The sequence below is a fragment of the Podarcis pityusensis genome (assembly GCF_964106645.2).
Source record: "Podarcis pityusensis genome assembly, chromosome: 7".
Classification (NCBI taxonomy): domain Eukaryota; kingdom Metazoa; phylum Chordata; class Lepidosauria; order Squamata; family Lacertidae; genus Podarcis; species Podarcis pityusensis.
The window spans coordinates 31543384-31560831 of NC_138031.1; the positions used below are offsets into that span (position 1 = coordinate 31543384).

General features: G+C 37.5%; 1 protein-coding gene across 8 annotated transcripts in view; it reads right to left on the reverse strand.

Annotated features, from left to right (window-relative positions):
• The window catches only part of ZFHX4 (zinc finger homeobox 4), a 180790-nt gene that overhangs the window by 132676 nt on the left and 30666 nt on the right, over positions 1–17448 (reverse strand). For all 8 annotated transcript variants that reach the window (XM_081013241.1, XM_081013243.1, XM_081013242.1 and 5 more), the window contains exon 3: positions 17104–17448. This exon is cut by the window's right edge. In XM_081013241.1, coding sequence (XP_080869367.1) covers positions 17104–17448 — 345 coding nt within the window. The remainder of the gene's footprint in view (positions 1–17103) is intronic.

Here is a 17448-nt window from a genome sequence, read left to right on the forward strand (position 1 = left end):
TTCCCATACTTCATGCTTTATCTAGCCAGCATTTTAATTTCTCAGTAGAAGAAATGGGCAGACGTGCACACACGCACACAAACCGTCTCACAGATACATCTTTCATCTTTTAGTCAAGAACCTTGGCATTAAGGTTACATTTGAACTGGCTAAATCACTGACAACTGGTGAATGCTGAACTGGTGAAGGAATTACATAGTTCGCTCCCAACTGCAACAAAACCAAGCTATTCTTTATTGTACAAGGTTATTTATTTATTTATTCATTTTAATTTTTTAAAAAATTCTAAACCTCACTGCATCTAAATAAACGCCAGGGAAGGATACAATAATAAAATATAATAATAAGAATGCAACATTGCTCATGCAAGCAATAAAACATAGAGGCAACAAAACTACATTAAGCCAGAGGTGGGGAATTGCCAACCATGGTGTAGATCTGGCTCTCATAGGGTCCCCATCTGGCGGAAGGCTCTCCTCCTTCCTGCTAGTTTCTGGAAAGCAAGAGTTTCCATCCACCCAGCACAGAAGATAAACAATCCCACAGCAAACAAGCAGATCATTTTTATTCCTTGTTGGATTCTAGTGTCCAGCAGGAAAATAGCAGTAGGAAAAGATAAGGACTTGCAAGGGCCATGGAGGAGGGGCAAAAAGAAAAAAGGCTGGAGGAACAAGAGGAAAAGGCTTTTATGGGGCAAGAAAGAGCGAGTACGATGAACACTGGGCCCCTGCGTGGGATCTGATGGTGAAGTTTCTGAATAGAAGATCTATTCAGTCTGTAGATCTATGAAATTTAAACATAAATCTGGGATGGAGCCTACATCCATGTATGAGTGTGTGTGTGTTTGCGAGTTTCTGTGTGTTACTACTGCATGAAAATGGGAATGAACTGATAATAAATAGGAAATTGAGAAAATGGTGTCAAGGAGAGAGAGAGAAGGGGTGGCAGAATAGGGAAGTCCATAGATGAGTATGAATGGAGATTGACTGATTGATTGATTGATTGATTGACTGATTTTGAAATAATTGTTCCATCCATTAATTTCAAAGTGGGATACATAAAAAGTTAAAGGTATAGCCTGGTTTGCTCCTAGCAAGAAGCCAGTGTATGGCTTACCACTGCTACATGAGAGCGTTGGCTCCTGGAGAGAAACTTTCACAAACCCAGGCTTTCTAGCACAGTATGGCATGAAGCTAAGTCAAGGTCTGGCATAATGTGATGTCTGTTTTACCCCCACCCTCTACATTCCTCCACTTTCTCTCAGTTTTGAAGCTGAAAGGTCCTTGGAGCAAAAGTCCATCTTCTTTTAATTTGTAAGTTGCCTTAAGCATTGATGGTACAATATAAATAACAACATTCATCACATAGATCACATCTTAACTTTCATATTCAGAGGACCAGAGAAGGAAGAAATAGGGGAGTTGCTACCGAAATTCCTTAAGGATCCCAAAACATTAAAAAACGGAAATACTTTCAATTACAAAAAAATACCAAAATCCACAGCAATATCTTTATTAGGACCAATAACAATTTGACAAAATAGTGGCAAGCTTTTGAGTTCTTCATCTTGTGAGCTTTTTTTTACGGACTAACAACGCTACCTTTGTTTTTTTTAATGATGAGAAATTTAATTTGTTATAAAGAAACAATATGAAAGAAATCCCACTCCTTGTCCATAATAATACAACACAAATACAGAACTTTGTATTCAGAACTGGATCAATGCCAAGGATGGACCCACTCCAATTAAAGAATTAGAATTAAGACCCCTGTCTGGTATCTTAGCAGAGATTTAAATGGGTGCTTTGCTGCAATGGAAATGAGAGACATCTAACACTCCGATGGAACATGAGGCAGTTGCATTTTAGCCTTGAAAAGTCCCAAGACGTCAGGCTTCAAAACCATAACGTTCGGAGAACGGAAAAGCTATTATAAGAAAAATGCTGGCAATTTCTGAAATGTATTAGTCATAACTTTTCTCTGCCTTGGCATTAACAGAGCTCAGCTTTGTATGTGCAGGATATGAAAAATAATATCTGTGCAGTTAAAAGAATTACCTGAAAACATTTCTGAAATACTTTCCTTGCTATAATTAGTAGGTTGAGAATATAGGATTGTTTCTTTAGGGCCTGGTGGCAAAACTGACTTGTGATTTTACCGTCTCCTTATGATGAAGCTACCTTAAGAGCACAACCCTGAAGCAATGGGAACACAGGAAACTGTCTTATATCAGACCATTGATCCATATAGCTCAGCACAGTTTACTCTGGCAGTGACTCTCAAGGGTTTCAGACTGAATTCTTCCCCAGCTGAATGTGGAGATTCCAGGGACTGAACATGAGACCTTTTGTATGCAACACCCCTCTTCATTAACTACAGCCCTTCTTGTACTTTCAATACATAACTGTGCATATTTAGAAATTACTCAACAACATTTGAAAACAAGTGCACACAAAATGACGGAAGACAGCTGACTATTCATACAAAGTTAGTGAAGAGAACTATAATGCTTCATCATAAATGGATCAATCCATGCAGACATGAAGCACGTGAGTGTTTCAACTATGTCACAGGAAAACAAATAAACAGAAAGAGGAAGAGGAAGAGGACTTGCCATGTTACTAGTGTGGTGCAACTACCACTGAAAAATTATTTCAGCAGAATAGGTATCCGCAATTCAGCAGTAATCCAGAAAACATTGGTTTGGGGGGATTTTTCATGTTAGTAACTCTTAGAAGGCACAGAAGGTGTCCTGGCAGTGGAATTTTCTGTGTGGTGTTCCCAAATTGTGTAGCTCACATTGCTGATGTAGCATTGATCCTGACCTGCTGGAGCACTGTTTGGTAGCTATCACGCAGCAACAAAAAAGTGATAATTGGGCCAAACAAATGGCTAGATGAGATGAAACAATTGATGACTATGTAGTATATAGCAAAAGCTTCTGAAAGGAGGAAACCCACATCTGCAGACAAATGTGGATTGGGTGGGGCTTGATTATTACAACAAAAAAATAGTGCACAAATGCAGAAGTCACCACAACATGCTACATGCTGTAGAAGAGAGGGGAACATTCTCTCTCTCTCTCTCTCTCTCTGCCCTCATAAGCACACACACATCTAACTCAAGTTCCTTTGTCCCGCTTCAGAGCTAGCTAGCATCTTCAAAAGTTTAAAGGTTATCAGTCAGAATTCCAAATCAAACAAAATAAATCATTGGACTAGCAAATAAATGTTTGATTTTTGTTAACCACAGTATGTTTTCTGTTTGTTGGTTTCTATCCGCACTATGAACTTTCTGCATAAACTTGCTCTTAATAAAGGGGGGGGGTGCTTTCTAAACAAATCTTGTAAAACTGTGCCGTTTCGAATCCCATGAAAAACACTGTTGTTAAGACATTGAGGGATGTGTGCTCTGAGGACCATTGCAGGAGCTTTAAGGAAGTTTCTTCTGGGATAATGGTATGGTCTTGCTTTCCAAATTACCAAAAGCTCAAAAAAAAGTATCTCCTGGTTTTCTGTCATTTTGACCCTTTTTGGTAATCAACTTTTAACCAATAGCATCAGAAATAAGGGGATTGCCTTGGGTGAACCATAGAACATAAAACACTATCGCTGGACAGTGGAACAACCCAATTTGAACTCTGAAGCTAAAATATATTTGAAGTAAGAAATAATGACTGAAGAACATACAAACACCTCTAAAAATACCCTTTCATCAAAGGGGTACATGATTTCTCTAATGAAAAAAGGACACCCAAATTACAGCTTTCCAACTTGTGGACACTTGTACATCCTTTCTTACAGGAGGTCTCTTTAATGCTTTGCTTCCTATGTATCCCACAGAGTGCACCAGAAATCAGCGGAAATACTAAAAATAAACTAAAAGCCAAACTCTGCAATTACAACCTGCATTCTGAAAAGTCATCCAATTAATAGAACATTCTAGAATTTTGAAAACCCTTTGAAACTCCCAAGAAATAATAGTTGTTAAGCCACAAGAATTCTGTGTACTGGCTAATGATCACAGACAAGCGACACCGCTCTAATGAGAAATGCCCTGGACCACATCACTGACTGGCATATACTCACTGTTATTAAGCAAAAGGATGAGTTTCTTTCACTCACGTATCAGAAGAACACCATGTAAGTCTTCCCTTTTGACATTACTGCTGTGTAGTGATCAGTGTGTTGGACTGAAAAACCTGGGTTCAAATTCCCAATTTGGTCACCAAACTCACTGAATGCTTGGGACAGTCACTATCTGTCAGCCTTTTGGGGGGTGGGAATGATTTTTATTTGATTTTACAAATTCATTCACAAAAAATCACAAATAATAAAAATTAAAGAGGATTCTTCCGAATCTCTAGACTTCCTTCCTCCCCTCCGTGGGTTCTTTAGTTAACCTTTTCAGCTGCATACTGTACTATAAATCCTCCTAATTTCTCAGTCCTACATTGTATCCAAAGTCTATGTAACATTAAAAGAGTTATTTAAGACTGTCAGCCTAACCTATATCATATATTGTTGTGAGAATAAAGAGACAGGATGGGGATATATTTTTTTTTCTGTCTTAAGCCACACAGAATAAAGCTCTGGTGGTAATAATAATAGTATTAGTTACTTGGGCATTAAAAGAGGTAAAATGCCAAGAATGATGAAGGGTTTTTTGTACTCAAAAATGGCTCACCGTTAAGACCACACCAGGTTCTCAAACGTGGCACACCCCTCCTATGGCGCGCCCAAAATGTCTCTGCTTAAAAATTCAAAATACCAGAGAAGAATGGCAGATCAAGTTGATGGATTATGCCAAAATGTCTAAAATGTCTGGAAGAATCAGAAATCAGGAAGACCAAAATTTTAATAAGGAACTTTATAACTTATCTTAAAGACCATTGTAAACAGTTAAAATCATTAGTAGGATTGCAATATCACTTGTAGTTTAATGGTGAATTTTGAATACAATGGAGAGATAAAAGGTTTGGATTATTATAAAAGATGCAGGAGGAAATGATTAACAATAAGGGGAGGAGGGAAGTGCAGGAGATTCCTTGGAATCTTGTTTTTATGTTATATGTTGGAAATGTGACTGTAAAGTTTTAATTTGAAAAACCAAATAAATAAATTTATTTTTTAATAAATAAATGCAGGAGAGACTATTTGCCACCCCCATACAGAACCTGTTTGCACTATGTCAGCCCTCTCCTACATTAAACACGTCCCGTAAACATGACCACATTTCATTGGATGCTTGGACTATGTATCTTGCACTGCCTTCTGTTCTGAATATAGGAGAGGTGCAAAGTGTAATGGTGGCTGACAAAGGTGCCTTTTTCTCCTCCTCTCTTTTATTTTTGCTAACGGGGGTGGCATCCTAATATCCTAACTTCTGAGGTTACCAATAGTACTACTCCATTATGTAGTAATGGTGAACTAGTCACAAATTTGAGAAAACAAGTCATTACACTGGACAGTGTCAGGAATGCATTAAGATTAAATAAAAATGTATGCACTTCTAACATCAACATCAACATCAAGATTCCTTGCATGTCACAATGCATATAACCATTTTCCTTGAGAAAATTCTGGTATCTTTAGTCTATAAATATTTTAGTGTTAACCTAAGAATCCAAAAATTAATCTGGCAGTTAGTTTAGGCATTTTTAAAAACTCTGATAATGTCCTTCAGAAAAAGCTATTAAGAAACTGTGAACTTGTGGGATGAAAACTGAACTGGTGACATGATACAAAGAGTTACAAAACAAATTAGGAATTAATGGTCCATGTACAACATGGAAAAAAAATCAGAATGGGTTGCCCAAATGTTCCATAGTAAGAGAAGTCTTGCTTAATGTATTTATTAATGATCTGAAAAGGCAATGGCCAATGAGGTGTCAAAGATTGTAGATGACATAAAATAAGTTAGGTTAGTTGTAACTACAAAAGGAGCTTTATAGAGCCACAAGAAAACTAAATAAACGGGCAATATGGTGGAAGGTAAAAATTTAAAAAGAAGGATGTTCTTTATGAAATAGCCCCTGAAGAATGTCTGTGCATTATTTTAGGTGGAAAAGGGAAGCTCTTTTCTCCACATGTAACAACAATATGTATATTAAAGCAAATGGTTTTCTTGCCTCCCGTTTTGCAGCAATCCTAGTATTAGACAAAGGATGCTGGAGTCAAGTTGACCAGTTTTCCCATACAAAAGCACACAGAAACATCGTTTACCTTCCCGCTGCAGCAGTACCTATTTATCTACTTGCACTGGTGTGCTTTTGAACTGGCAGAAGCTGGGACAGAGCAATAGGAGCTCACCCCATTGCGCAGATTCGAACCGCCAACCTTTCGATCAGCAAGCCCAAGAGGTACAGTGGTTTTGTGCCACCCGCTCCCCTGCCCATGCAAAGATGTTATGTGAATAGGACAAGAAAGGGAACTTTATAAAAAAGTAAGCAACATAAATATAAAAAGTCTCAGACACCCTTACATTTCTAAACCTAGAATTGACAAGAAGCAACTGTCTCCCCACACATTTGTATGCAATTTTTTCTCTCTCATGACATTAAAAGAAAAGAAAAAAGTAGACCACCATGTCACAGATGAGGGGATTGACTGTGTTTTGAAAATTGGCACTTATACCGTACACACAGAGAGAGAGAGAGAGAGAAAGAGAGAGAGAGAGAGAGAGAGAGACTGCAGCTTTTCTCTTGCTTTCGTTTCTAAAGCTCAGTTGAAACTAAAGCTGAAAGAGGATGTTATCATTCTATATGCGTACTATGAAAGCACAGAATTCTAGAGGTGAAGGGAATCCCTTACTGTAAAATTACAACTGAACCATTCCTATGATGTTTATCTAATTCAGCTTTGGGTAACTTGTCCACTACTGTGTGCCACATTAGAAATATACCATCAGTTGTGCAAAGCAGAATTTTTTAATATTTTATACAATATGATATAGTTTCATGAAATATATGTGAAAATACAACAATTCTTAGTTTAATTTTTTAGAGGAAATCAGCAAAATCTAAGAAAATATTCCCCTTTCCATACCTCTTAAAGTGCGGTTGCACACACTGAATACAATATTTCAGCTTAGGCTTGGTGAGTAATACATAGTATGGAAGATTTTCCTGTATTTTCTTTATAGTGCCTCTGCAGCAGTGCTGACTACTGAAGTTTTACCATGGGACAGCCTGCATTCACTGTCAACAACAATGAGCTCATTCTTCAGTAACTTTTTTTTATTAAATCTGATGAACTCTTTTATCTCTGTTCCTTTACCTCTTCCCATAGTTGAACAGGAACTTTTTAGTCTTAAATTCATTTTTTTAAAAATAATAATAATAATGGAGGGACCACTATTAACGTTAATATCAGTTGCAGTAGTTTAGACAAAAATGGTTTGAGGATATGGCCTTAGTATGTCTACTAGGTATACCACAGTTCTTAACTTTTAACGTAGAAAAGGTATTTCACTCAGCTGGTTCTGACATTTAAATCAAAGAGACATGTTGGAATATGTTAGGTATATTATCCATTTAGGGAAGCTGTTCACCCTTTGGTGAGTCTGGATACATTTGAGAAGGCAGTGACTAGTGCCTGGGATTAAGAGGGCAACTACGTAACTGGTCAACATTTCAAGAGCAAGCAAAGTTCTTTCAGTATGAAGCAATACACTGAAGCTGGGTCAAACAGTAGAAGCTATAAATAGTTTAGTTTTCTCACGTAACTCAAGAGAAAATTGATTAGAGGGAGGAACAATACACTCAATTTAAACTGTTTCTTCAATTTGGTTTTTGCTGTTGTTATGATTTGCTCTTGTGGATTTGCTTGACTTTATATCCATTTCCATTTATTTCAACATCCTCTGCTTTTAAAAACTAAAGTTTATAGTAATACCTTTGCTCCCACAAACACTTGCAGTTTCCTCTGGGACCATGTTAGATGAAGACTATATCTGAAGACTATACAGCACATGAGGGTTAACTCCATTTCTCTGGAGACCAAGAGGGTCATTTCCATGACATGCTTGTTTTTGGTACTCCACTAGGAGAAGTTCTGTGAACTTTACTGTTAATATAAACGTGCCCCTGTATTTGGGAAGGGGAGGTCAAACAAACACTATTTCACTATGTGATGTGCCATTCCCAAGAGACAGAAGAAGGAAAAGGAAAACAAAAAGTAACTTACAACCTCCAGTTCTGACATTAAGAAAGAAGGCTGCTTATATATTTGCAGTACATTCTTTGATTAAGAATAACGTTCGCAATAACTGTGTCATTAACAGTTGATCCAGCAAAGCATCACTGTCTGCAATACATGCATAATTCAGTGGAAGTTTACACAAAGCAAGCAAACTTGGGAATGCTATTCCTTTTTATTACAAAGAGGCATCTCCCTGTCCAAAATACATAACCTACAAACTGAACACATAATGAGGAACTTTAAGGTTTCAGACCAAATCCACATTTTCATTTAGCCCATGCAGCTTTACCATGGTTCTAATAATTTGATCACATCTTGCTCTGACCTTTGTCAACTGGGAAAGGATTTATTTCCTCTTTTTTCCTCTGGAAAAGTCCAAGTTATCTTGTTAGAGATTCTCATGAAAATAGTACTATGTAGCTATATGTACGTACAATTCAGAAAATGTAGAAATCTGTGTACGATATTTATTGTGAATGTAATAGTGCATATGTACACTGATCTATGTAGATATAGTCAGGATAGCATTCCTGCACATTTTGATAAACACCACTTAGCCTTACAATTTGACGTGAAAAAGTGTCATAATTTTTACTCAATAGTCCTCTCACATATCAGAAAAGGTATTCCATTTACTCCCATAGAGGGCGAGGATTCCCAGATAAAGCACCTCCCTGGGAAACACAGGAAACATTGTAGGGCACCACGAGATAACAGCTAAAAGGGGCAACAGTCTCCTTATTCTGTAGTTCTGGCAGACGGTCCAAATGGCAAGCCATTCAAATAGAGAGATGGAAATCAGTGGATACTGTGGCTTAGTGCATTAGTGGCTGTGTGAGGAACATAGAGTGCAAGGGAGAACTAAGCTAAAATATTTTAGGGCAGGGGTGGTACCCACAGAGAACATTAAGTAGTAGTCACGTGCAAGTAAAAAACACCTATTGTGCCTCAAAAGGATTTGACAATGTGGACCAGGCCAGGCCAGTTGACAACTGCACTTTTGCCTCTGAAGGTCTGCATCAGGCCAGCTGACAGTCAACCACATTTCCAAAGGCATCCCTCATCGGGTGGAAGGCTGCCCAGTACCGTATGAGAGCTGTGAAGATGCAGATTGGGCTTGCTGGTTTTCAACCCAGCCTATGATTTACCTCTGAGCATGCCTGAACCATGCTTTTAAAGTTGTCCCCCCTCAGGCAGGAGGCTTCCCCTTGCTGGGCAGCCTCCTACATGATAAGGTAGAGCTATGAAGCTGCTGATTGGCTGGGTGCGAGACATCTGATTCCAGTATTTGAAGGTGAAAGCATATTCAGTTGGCTGTTTGCCATCCCAGTCCACACATTCAAAGTTCAGGGAATGAGATGCAACACAGTGAAGGGCTGGATCCAACTACCAAACCATAGGTTCTTACCTAGCTTTTAGAGCATAGCTCTAAATGTGATATCAAATACATTTTTTCATTTGCATAAAAACCTGTATTTTGATTCAATTTTTTAGATCATATTTTGAGGGGAAACTGCAGATTTATTTTTAAGGTACTGAAAATAAATATTTTAAAACTGATTGTCATAGCACGGTATATATCCTCAACATGACAGAAAGGCCTGACTAAAAATATATGATGTTTAAACAGAATTATAAAGTGTGGGTTATTTACAAGTTGTTATTCCCACTAAACTAGAAGCAAAAAAGGAACCCTTTAAAATTATTACCCCACCATTTGTTCATTAGCACACACATGCATTTATGTAGACATGAAGTATATTTATATTTTAATATGCTGATACAAAAATGGTTTCTTAACACTTCCCTTATCATTATACATGTTAATATAATAGCATAATTCAAATTACTTGACACACGTAAACAGCCATGGGAATTTAATTTCAGATATTTCAACCCTGAATGAAATGACCACAAATGTTAAACAACTATTTAAAAAATGAAATATTTTTCAGTGACAACTATGTTTAAGAGCAAGAAAATAATAAATTTTATTTATCTCTCCAAACAGCTTTCTTTATCTAAACAAATGACTATAGTAAGATTAAGGAAACCATGTTTTGATTCTCGAATGTACCGAAACATTCCAATTTCTTTTTGCACAATGACTTTTATGCAAATAAGCACAGCACAATCTCACAACCTCTTTTACTGTCATATTGGGACAATGACAGTTCAATAATTGGAATGGCACATATCTGGGATATTTGATTTTAAATTGGAAACTTAGGAGAAGACTATTGAAATTTAAATTATGGAACTCTGTTAATTCTACACTGATCAAAGTATCATCATTGCATGCTAAACAAAATATAGCAAACAAATGTAGCTTGTGTTGTAGATGGATTTCTCTCTCCCCCTTCCTTTGTTATTTCATACCTACTCTCCCAAATACAATTTTTAATTTTTAACACTGATGCCTTCATCCATAACAAGAATAATGAGGAAAACACTAGCAATGTTCATTGGGGAAATAGTACTCTTGAAGTTACCTAAATCCCAGTTGTCTCATTCATAAACAAGGAGACACAAGCAATGCATTCAATATCTCTGGCTGATTTAAAATCCGAATATGCAAACAGCATTAGAGAATCCAGACAGACTATTCTGCTTCACTGATGACAGATGCAGAGCAAGACCAGTATAATTAAGCTTTCTACTTTGGACCAGACTTGAGGTGGTAGATACTTCCCTTCCAAAAGCAGAAGAGTGCTAGCCGCCCAGCTGAAGAGCAGGTGCTATATGGTATTTACATTTCCTGCTGAGGATGCTCGCCAGCAGGCCCAACCAGCTGACCGTGAAAATTCTTGGCCCTAAGTGACCCAAGGACAGGCTATAAATCTATCCTATAAAATATAGTCAATGCTCCATTTGTTCTTCTAGCCTTTCTGAATGCAATCTTATATATTCGTGATAATTTAGTTTCACTGGGCTATTTTAAAGGCTGGTAGCAGTCATTTGTTGACAAAATAAAGGACCGAAGTGAACTTTTTCTTTAAATAAACATATCAGAGTCAGCAACACCCAAGGGAATCTTGCTTTAGAATTCTTATGCAAAAAGTTATTCTGCATTTAACTAAAAAAGTGAACCAAATATTTAAAATCAGATTCTAAAATGATGGCAAGGAAGTACCAAATTAATGTCACTGAAAAGGGATCCAGTTATAAAAATATGGACTCCGCCAAGCCCTGCTGTTATGCAAATAGTGTTCATTGCAATGCCCCCCCCCCCCGATCTCTGCATAAGTCTCAATGGAGAGAGTATATCTGCAGTATATGGCATATAGACAGCTAGTTCTCTAGTTTAAAGGTAGCATAGGAAATGAATTTAGCACACCCTAAACTACCACTTTACATATAAGTTGTACTTGATACAATGTACACAAAAGCAGTTTCGAGGATCTTCCTTCAGATACATGTTGTTATTTTGGTCTGTTGCCTGATGTATTTGTGGTACTGTGTACTACGTACACATGTTTTAAAACATACTCAGTGAACACCTTAAGTCACTGCAATTATTTCTGATGCACAGATTGCATATTCTTCTACACCATAGAAAAATTTGTGCAATAAGTTTGAGAATATGAGAATGTTAAGTTTCCCTACACATTATCCAATAGAGGCATTGACTGAGATGAGTAGGTGAAGAGGAGGAAATTTTCATTGATTCCCCCTTCCTGTTTCAGCCACTATGTCTTCCCTCCAAATCTGTTCCAGAACAGCACTGACAGTAGCAGAGGGGTTACATGAGGAAGTGGGAATCAGAGAAAATCACACACTCACCCTTTCTCATAGTGGACGCATCCACTGCATCATGTTATTTAATAAGAAAACTACTGCAGTGGATTTTACCATATATTTCCAAAGGGTATATAGGAACCAAATTCTCTGAGCTGAAGAACTATACTACATTCTGTAATAAAACCACGTTATACTCACAAGTCAAAAAGACAAATACAGTTTTGTATTGGCACAATGGTGTTCATGGCTAAAGTTGGAGGACTCAACTCACCCCATTCCCCCACCTTATGGTTTCCCTAAATATTCACTATTTACAAACAAACAAACAAATAAAATGCTGCTCAAAAACTATTAAAAAGCTATATATGACATTTGGCTGAAATTTGAAGTTGTCCGCAGGGAATACGTGGACAGAATTCATTCCTGCTTTTGTGCAAGTGGATAATGCCACATGGAAGTCACACAGCTTTGCAGTACATATAAGGCCTTTCACAACTATTTGCATTTTTGTACTATGTGGTCGAGTAAGTGCAGCTCCTTACATTTGAACTGCCAGGAACTACATTTAGGTTACAAACCACAGTTTGGTCACCTCGGCTATAAACACAAAGTGCATACTTACATATACATAAGGAACAGTCTTGATTATTGTTTTAAATGCTGGTGTTCCAATCGTATGCAAATGGGAAGCACACATTTTCCAAATACAATCCTGACTGAAATACTTTTTAAGGATTCAGAGGAAAACAGTCTGCTTAGCCATGAATATAGCTTTGTTTGAGCAACAGACATAAATATATTCTGTTGTGGAATCCATATGGAAAGATCATCAACACTTTTTGCTTTGGGTCTTCTGCCAAAATACCATATCCCACATGTTTTCTACTATAAAACATAAAAGAAAAGGTGTTGCTCTGGTCAAATAAAAAATAATGTTTACTAGCGTACATCTAATGTTAAAGCTGCCCAAATCCTGCCAAAGACATTAAAACACCATCTGTAAAACAGATTTTCATTAAATTGATCAGTTTAAAACTAAGCAGTTAGGCAGATGATGCTTTTGAGCTAACCTTTAACCTTCTTAAACTGGAAATAGGTCATGCAACTTTCCTGTTGTTTGAGAATGGGAGGTGAAGTGATCTATTCAAATTGAGCTGACAATCATAACATGAATAGTGTATGAATCAATAGTTTGTCAATAAAGCAAAAAGCAAAATGTATTTTATACATTTAACCTCACCTAACTGCTGCTGTCAGGTGTCCTTAACATTTAAATGACTATGTAAGAGGAACAAGCAAATAAATGCTCAATAAAACTTATACTTGCCATTAAACCACAAATAACTGAAGCAGTCCAATTTTATTATTTGTTCTCATAATTGCAAAATAATTTTGCTAGCACCCAAATATGTATATCACCCTAAACCTCAATGTATTAAGTTGAAGTAAGCCTCACTGATTGCAATGCAAACCTACTTCCAATTAAGTGTTCCTAGGATTGTAAGTTAATTGTTCTCATAAAGCAGCATTGCTTTGTCACATTAGGCAACTAATTACACAAATTGCTTCATGAATTCAGTGGGCAGGGGCTGCGGTTTTAATACATTAGTAGCTTTCACATCTTACAAGAGGGCTTATACACAAACAAACAATTTTAGTACTGCTGTTGTGATGCATGCAACATCTTTTTCCAAAGCACTGAAGTTATTAACACTGCAGCTGTTGCAAGGAGTCCAGACATTTTGCCTCAAGAAGGCATTTATGTTGCATTTTCCTCTTATTAAAAGTCACAGTGGATGATAGCCAACCAAGACATACTCAGAATAAACCCATTAAAATTAATGTACTTCAGTACATTGATTTCAATGGGTCTACTCAGAGTATGACTAACAGTGATATCATCCAATATTTTGTGAATGAAAAAAATGGGATTCCCCCAAAGCTTTTCTGCTGTGGCCATTAATGCTCTCTGGACTACAGCATCATGGGTACTGGCTAGATTTTAACCCAGAGATACTTCATGTGCATTCAAAACATTCTGAGGAAGCCAAAAAGTACACAGCCATCTGGCTATTTCTCCTTTCCTCCATTTTTCTCTTTGTTCACTGAACTGGCCCAGTAAGCTGAAGAGAAAACTGGAGCCTACTTTTTACAGCAGGCAGAAAAGGAGAGTGAATGGAGGCATGAATGAAGAAATGAGGCAGGAAACACAAAACACAGCATGCTCATTCCACTGACGTGGAATATTTAACAGAATTAGCAAAGCTTTGTAATTGTGATTTGGCAACTCTAAGAATGACTGACTGGTGCCTGTGATACCACATTTCCTAAGCCAGGCCTGTGCCATTTGGTATATTTGTCATTTATTTTTATTGAACCTTAGAGGGTGAACACTTTCCTCCTCCTTACCAGTTAAGTGTAAGCCAAGCTCCTTTCAACAAAGTGGAATAGCCTCTTCCTCCAAACCTACTCCAGGCATTGCTCTCACACCCTTTAATAGACTATTCTCCAATGGTGGATCCCTATGTAGCCAAAACAGCACCATCCATGGACAAGAGGGAAGTATTTGCAGTCTTGGGGGAATCCCAAGATTTGCAAAAGTACAAAATAACTTTGAGGGGTGAAACCCCCAACTGGGGGGGGGTGGCACAGGGACTGCCAATCCCAATGTAAGCTGGCCATGTTCAGTTGGCACAGAATGCTGGCTGACATTTGGAGATAAAACAGAAAATGGGGAGGAAGGAAAGGAGATGAAACAGTGAAATGGGGCATAGCTAGCTGACTGGAACTCTCAACAGGTACAAATCAGACTGCAACTTTTTGTTGCAGCATGGCCCAGCATGTTCTATTTTCTCTGTCTTCTCAAGAGTACTGGTATTGTAATTAAATCTCATGAGAGGGTAGCATAGCAAGAAGATAACCATATTGTGGGATTCTATAGTTTCTTAAAGCTACAAAATGGTCTGCTTAGAACTGCTGCAAGAGCATGTCCTTTGCATAGATCGCTGTCTTTTCCTGGGCTTCTAAACAGGATAAAGTAAATGGAAACACCTTACTCAACTATTTAAATACTATGTGTGCTGTTGATATACAAATGATAGATACATACAAAAGTGGAGGGGGGTCTACACTTTACAGAAGGAGAAAAACATTTGCATGGAAAATAAGCTGAGCCCCTGCCCCCAGCCTGTACTGTACATTACTGCTTTACACAATTCTTCCTGCCCCCCAACTCAGCTCCAATACTAAAAGTGAGATAAGCTGGAGGAAAACAGCTTAAAGCAGCAGTGTACATAACATCTTACACCAGGTGTTTGTTTTGGAGATTTGTAAAGGCCTGTAAGGTCTATAAAGCTCTGCTTTGGTGGGTAAGTGTCTAGAATGTTTTGATCAATTCATGTTGCATATAGTGATATATATTTTTCCTGTGCAAAATTCAAATTTAGACTTTTATTCCACCTTAAAGTGGTAGTAGATAACACTTTTAGCAATCTGCCAGCAAGGAGATGAATTTAATCGTGGATGAATCAGGTCAAGCATGTGAAGGTCAGCTTAGGCTAATATCCCAAGGTCTGAAAGGGAAACGCTGAAAGCCAAGTATGGTCAGAAAAGTCTGCCATAAAGTGGGGAGGGCAGTTTGTTCACAACCACAAGCACAATTTGCTCACCTTGAAAGGTTTTTCCTCAGCTTCCTTGCTCGGGGTTGTTGTCAACCAATTCCTACTTACAGCAGACCCAGTGAAATCAATGGGCATGACTACCTAGGTATATTGATTTCAATAGGTCTAGTCTGATTAGCAGTTAATTGTATACAACCCTCTGCCTTTAAATACTAATTCATTCCTTTTAGGTACTAAGAAAGATATGTGAATGCATTTGAGTTTGGTTATCAGTGTCCTGTATGGACAGACTTGCATTTGGGATCCAAACACAGAAGTAGATACATCTACATTATAAAGCAGATATGGATTTAAATCTGTAGTATTTACATCCCCTTCATTTGCTGTCTGCCATTTGTTTCAACAAAGTGGTTTATACACAACGAACTATAGAACATTCATTAGCTTAATAATTTTTTGCCTATAGAACTGCTGATTTATTTACTTATTTATTTATATGTGTGCAAATTTTATAACAGCATTTTAGAAAATTCATGATTATTCATAATGAAGTTAAAGGCAAGCTCTAGTGTATGTATGTTACACTTACCACGTAGACTTTCTCACTATATTTAAAATACACTGACAAATTGTAACATCCTTGTGGAAAAAAACCTCAAGCAAAATAGTGCTTGATATCTGAAAGCCATAAATAAATGTACAACACTTTATACATAAACCAAGTCCAACAGGACAATCCAGTAAACAAAACAAAATAAAATCCAGTAATTGGGGTTTGGAAAAAGTCATGGCATGATCGGTAATAAATATTTGCCACTCCCGCACATAGTATAGTTTTTCCCCAGGCCAGAAAAAAAGTGTATTTGCCATTACGCTAATATTTATCTGCACCACACCCTTTCATGTTAGTAAAAAATGATTATTGACTAATGAAAAGCAAAAGTAGGCAAAGAGATAGCAAGAGTTTGCTTCTGAATATTCATAGTAATACTGTGGTACAAGTGTGTGTTTTTACTATAAAAATTGAGGTGGCACATTTTGGGTTGGGGTCATTTAAACATCCTCAATGCTAGGAGCCATTTCCTTTCCTATACAAGATATGCAAGTATCACATAAAATACACAAAAGAATTCATAGTTAACAGTTAGCTAACAAAGGCTATTATAGAATTTAGAAGATAAACTCATTTAGCCATTTGCAACACAAGAAATATAAATTTAAGTTTATATGCCCATTAACTTGGGACTAAACTCCATCTAACTCAATGGGACTTGCACCTGAGTAAACATATAGGACTGTGCTGACAGTGATATATATATAAAGGTTCAAATAAAGGGAAAGCTAAATGAGCTATAAGGTATAACTCTTTCCAGGTGCAGGCACTTCTAGCTCAGTAGTCTGATTTTTGTTGCTTTATTAAGAGTATGTTCAATAAGCCTCTAATTTGCACATCACTCAAAAAAACACCGTTCTGCTAACATTTCAAGAGTTAACTGCCGCTTCCTATTTTAAGCCAACTTAAATTGCTGGTGGGTGCTTACCTTGTAAAGTTTCAGGGCTGCCTCGTGTCTGTGATTGGTGGTATGTAAGCGCAATTTATCCACACTGTTGGTGTAGTAGTCACAGGCATTACATTTTAGGTGAACTGGGTTGCCAATGGCAATGCACTTCAGCCTCCACTCGTTAGTTTTGCCTCCTTCTTTAATGTGAGCCACCAGTTGATATTTTTGCATGTGTTTGTCAGTCTTGCAGTGAAGCTGGAAGTTGGCTTTGAGCTGCGTGTTGTAGTTACAGAGCTTGCATTGGTAGATGTCTCCAATTACAGCCCTCCACTCCTCTTCAGGGAGAGAACGTTCACTGCTCACATGCACACTTAGGGCCTCCAG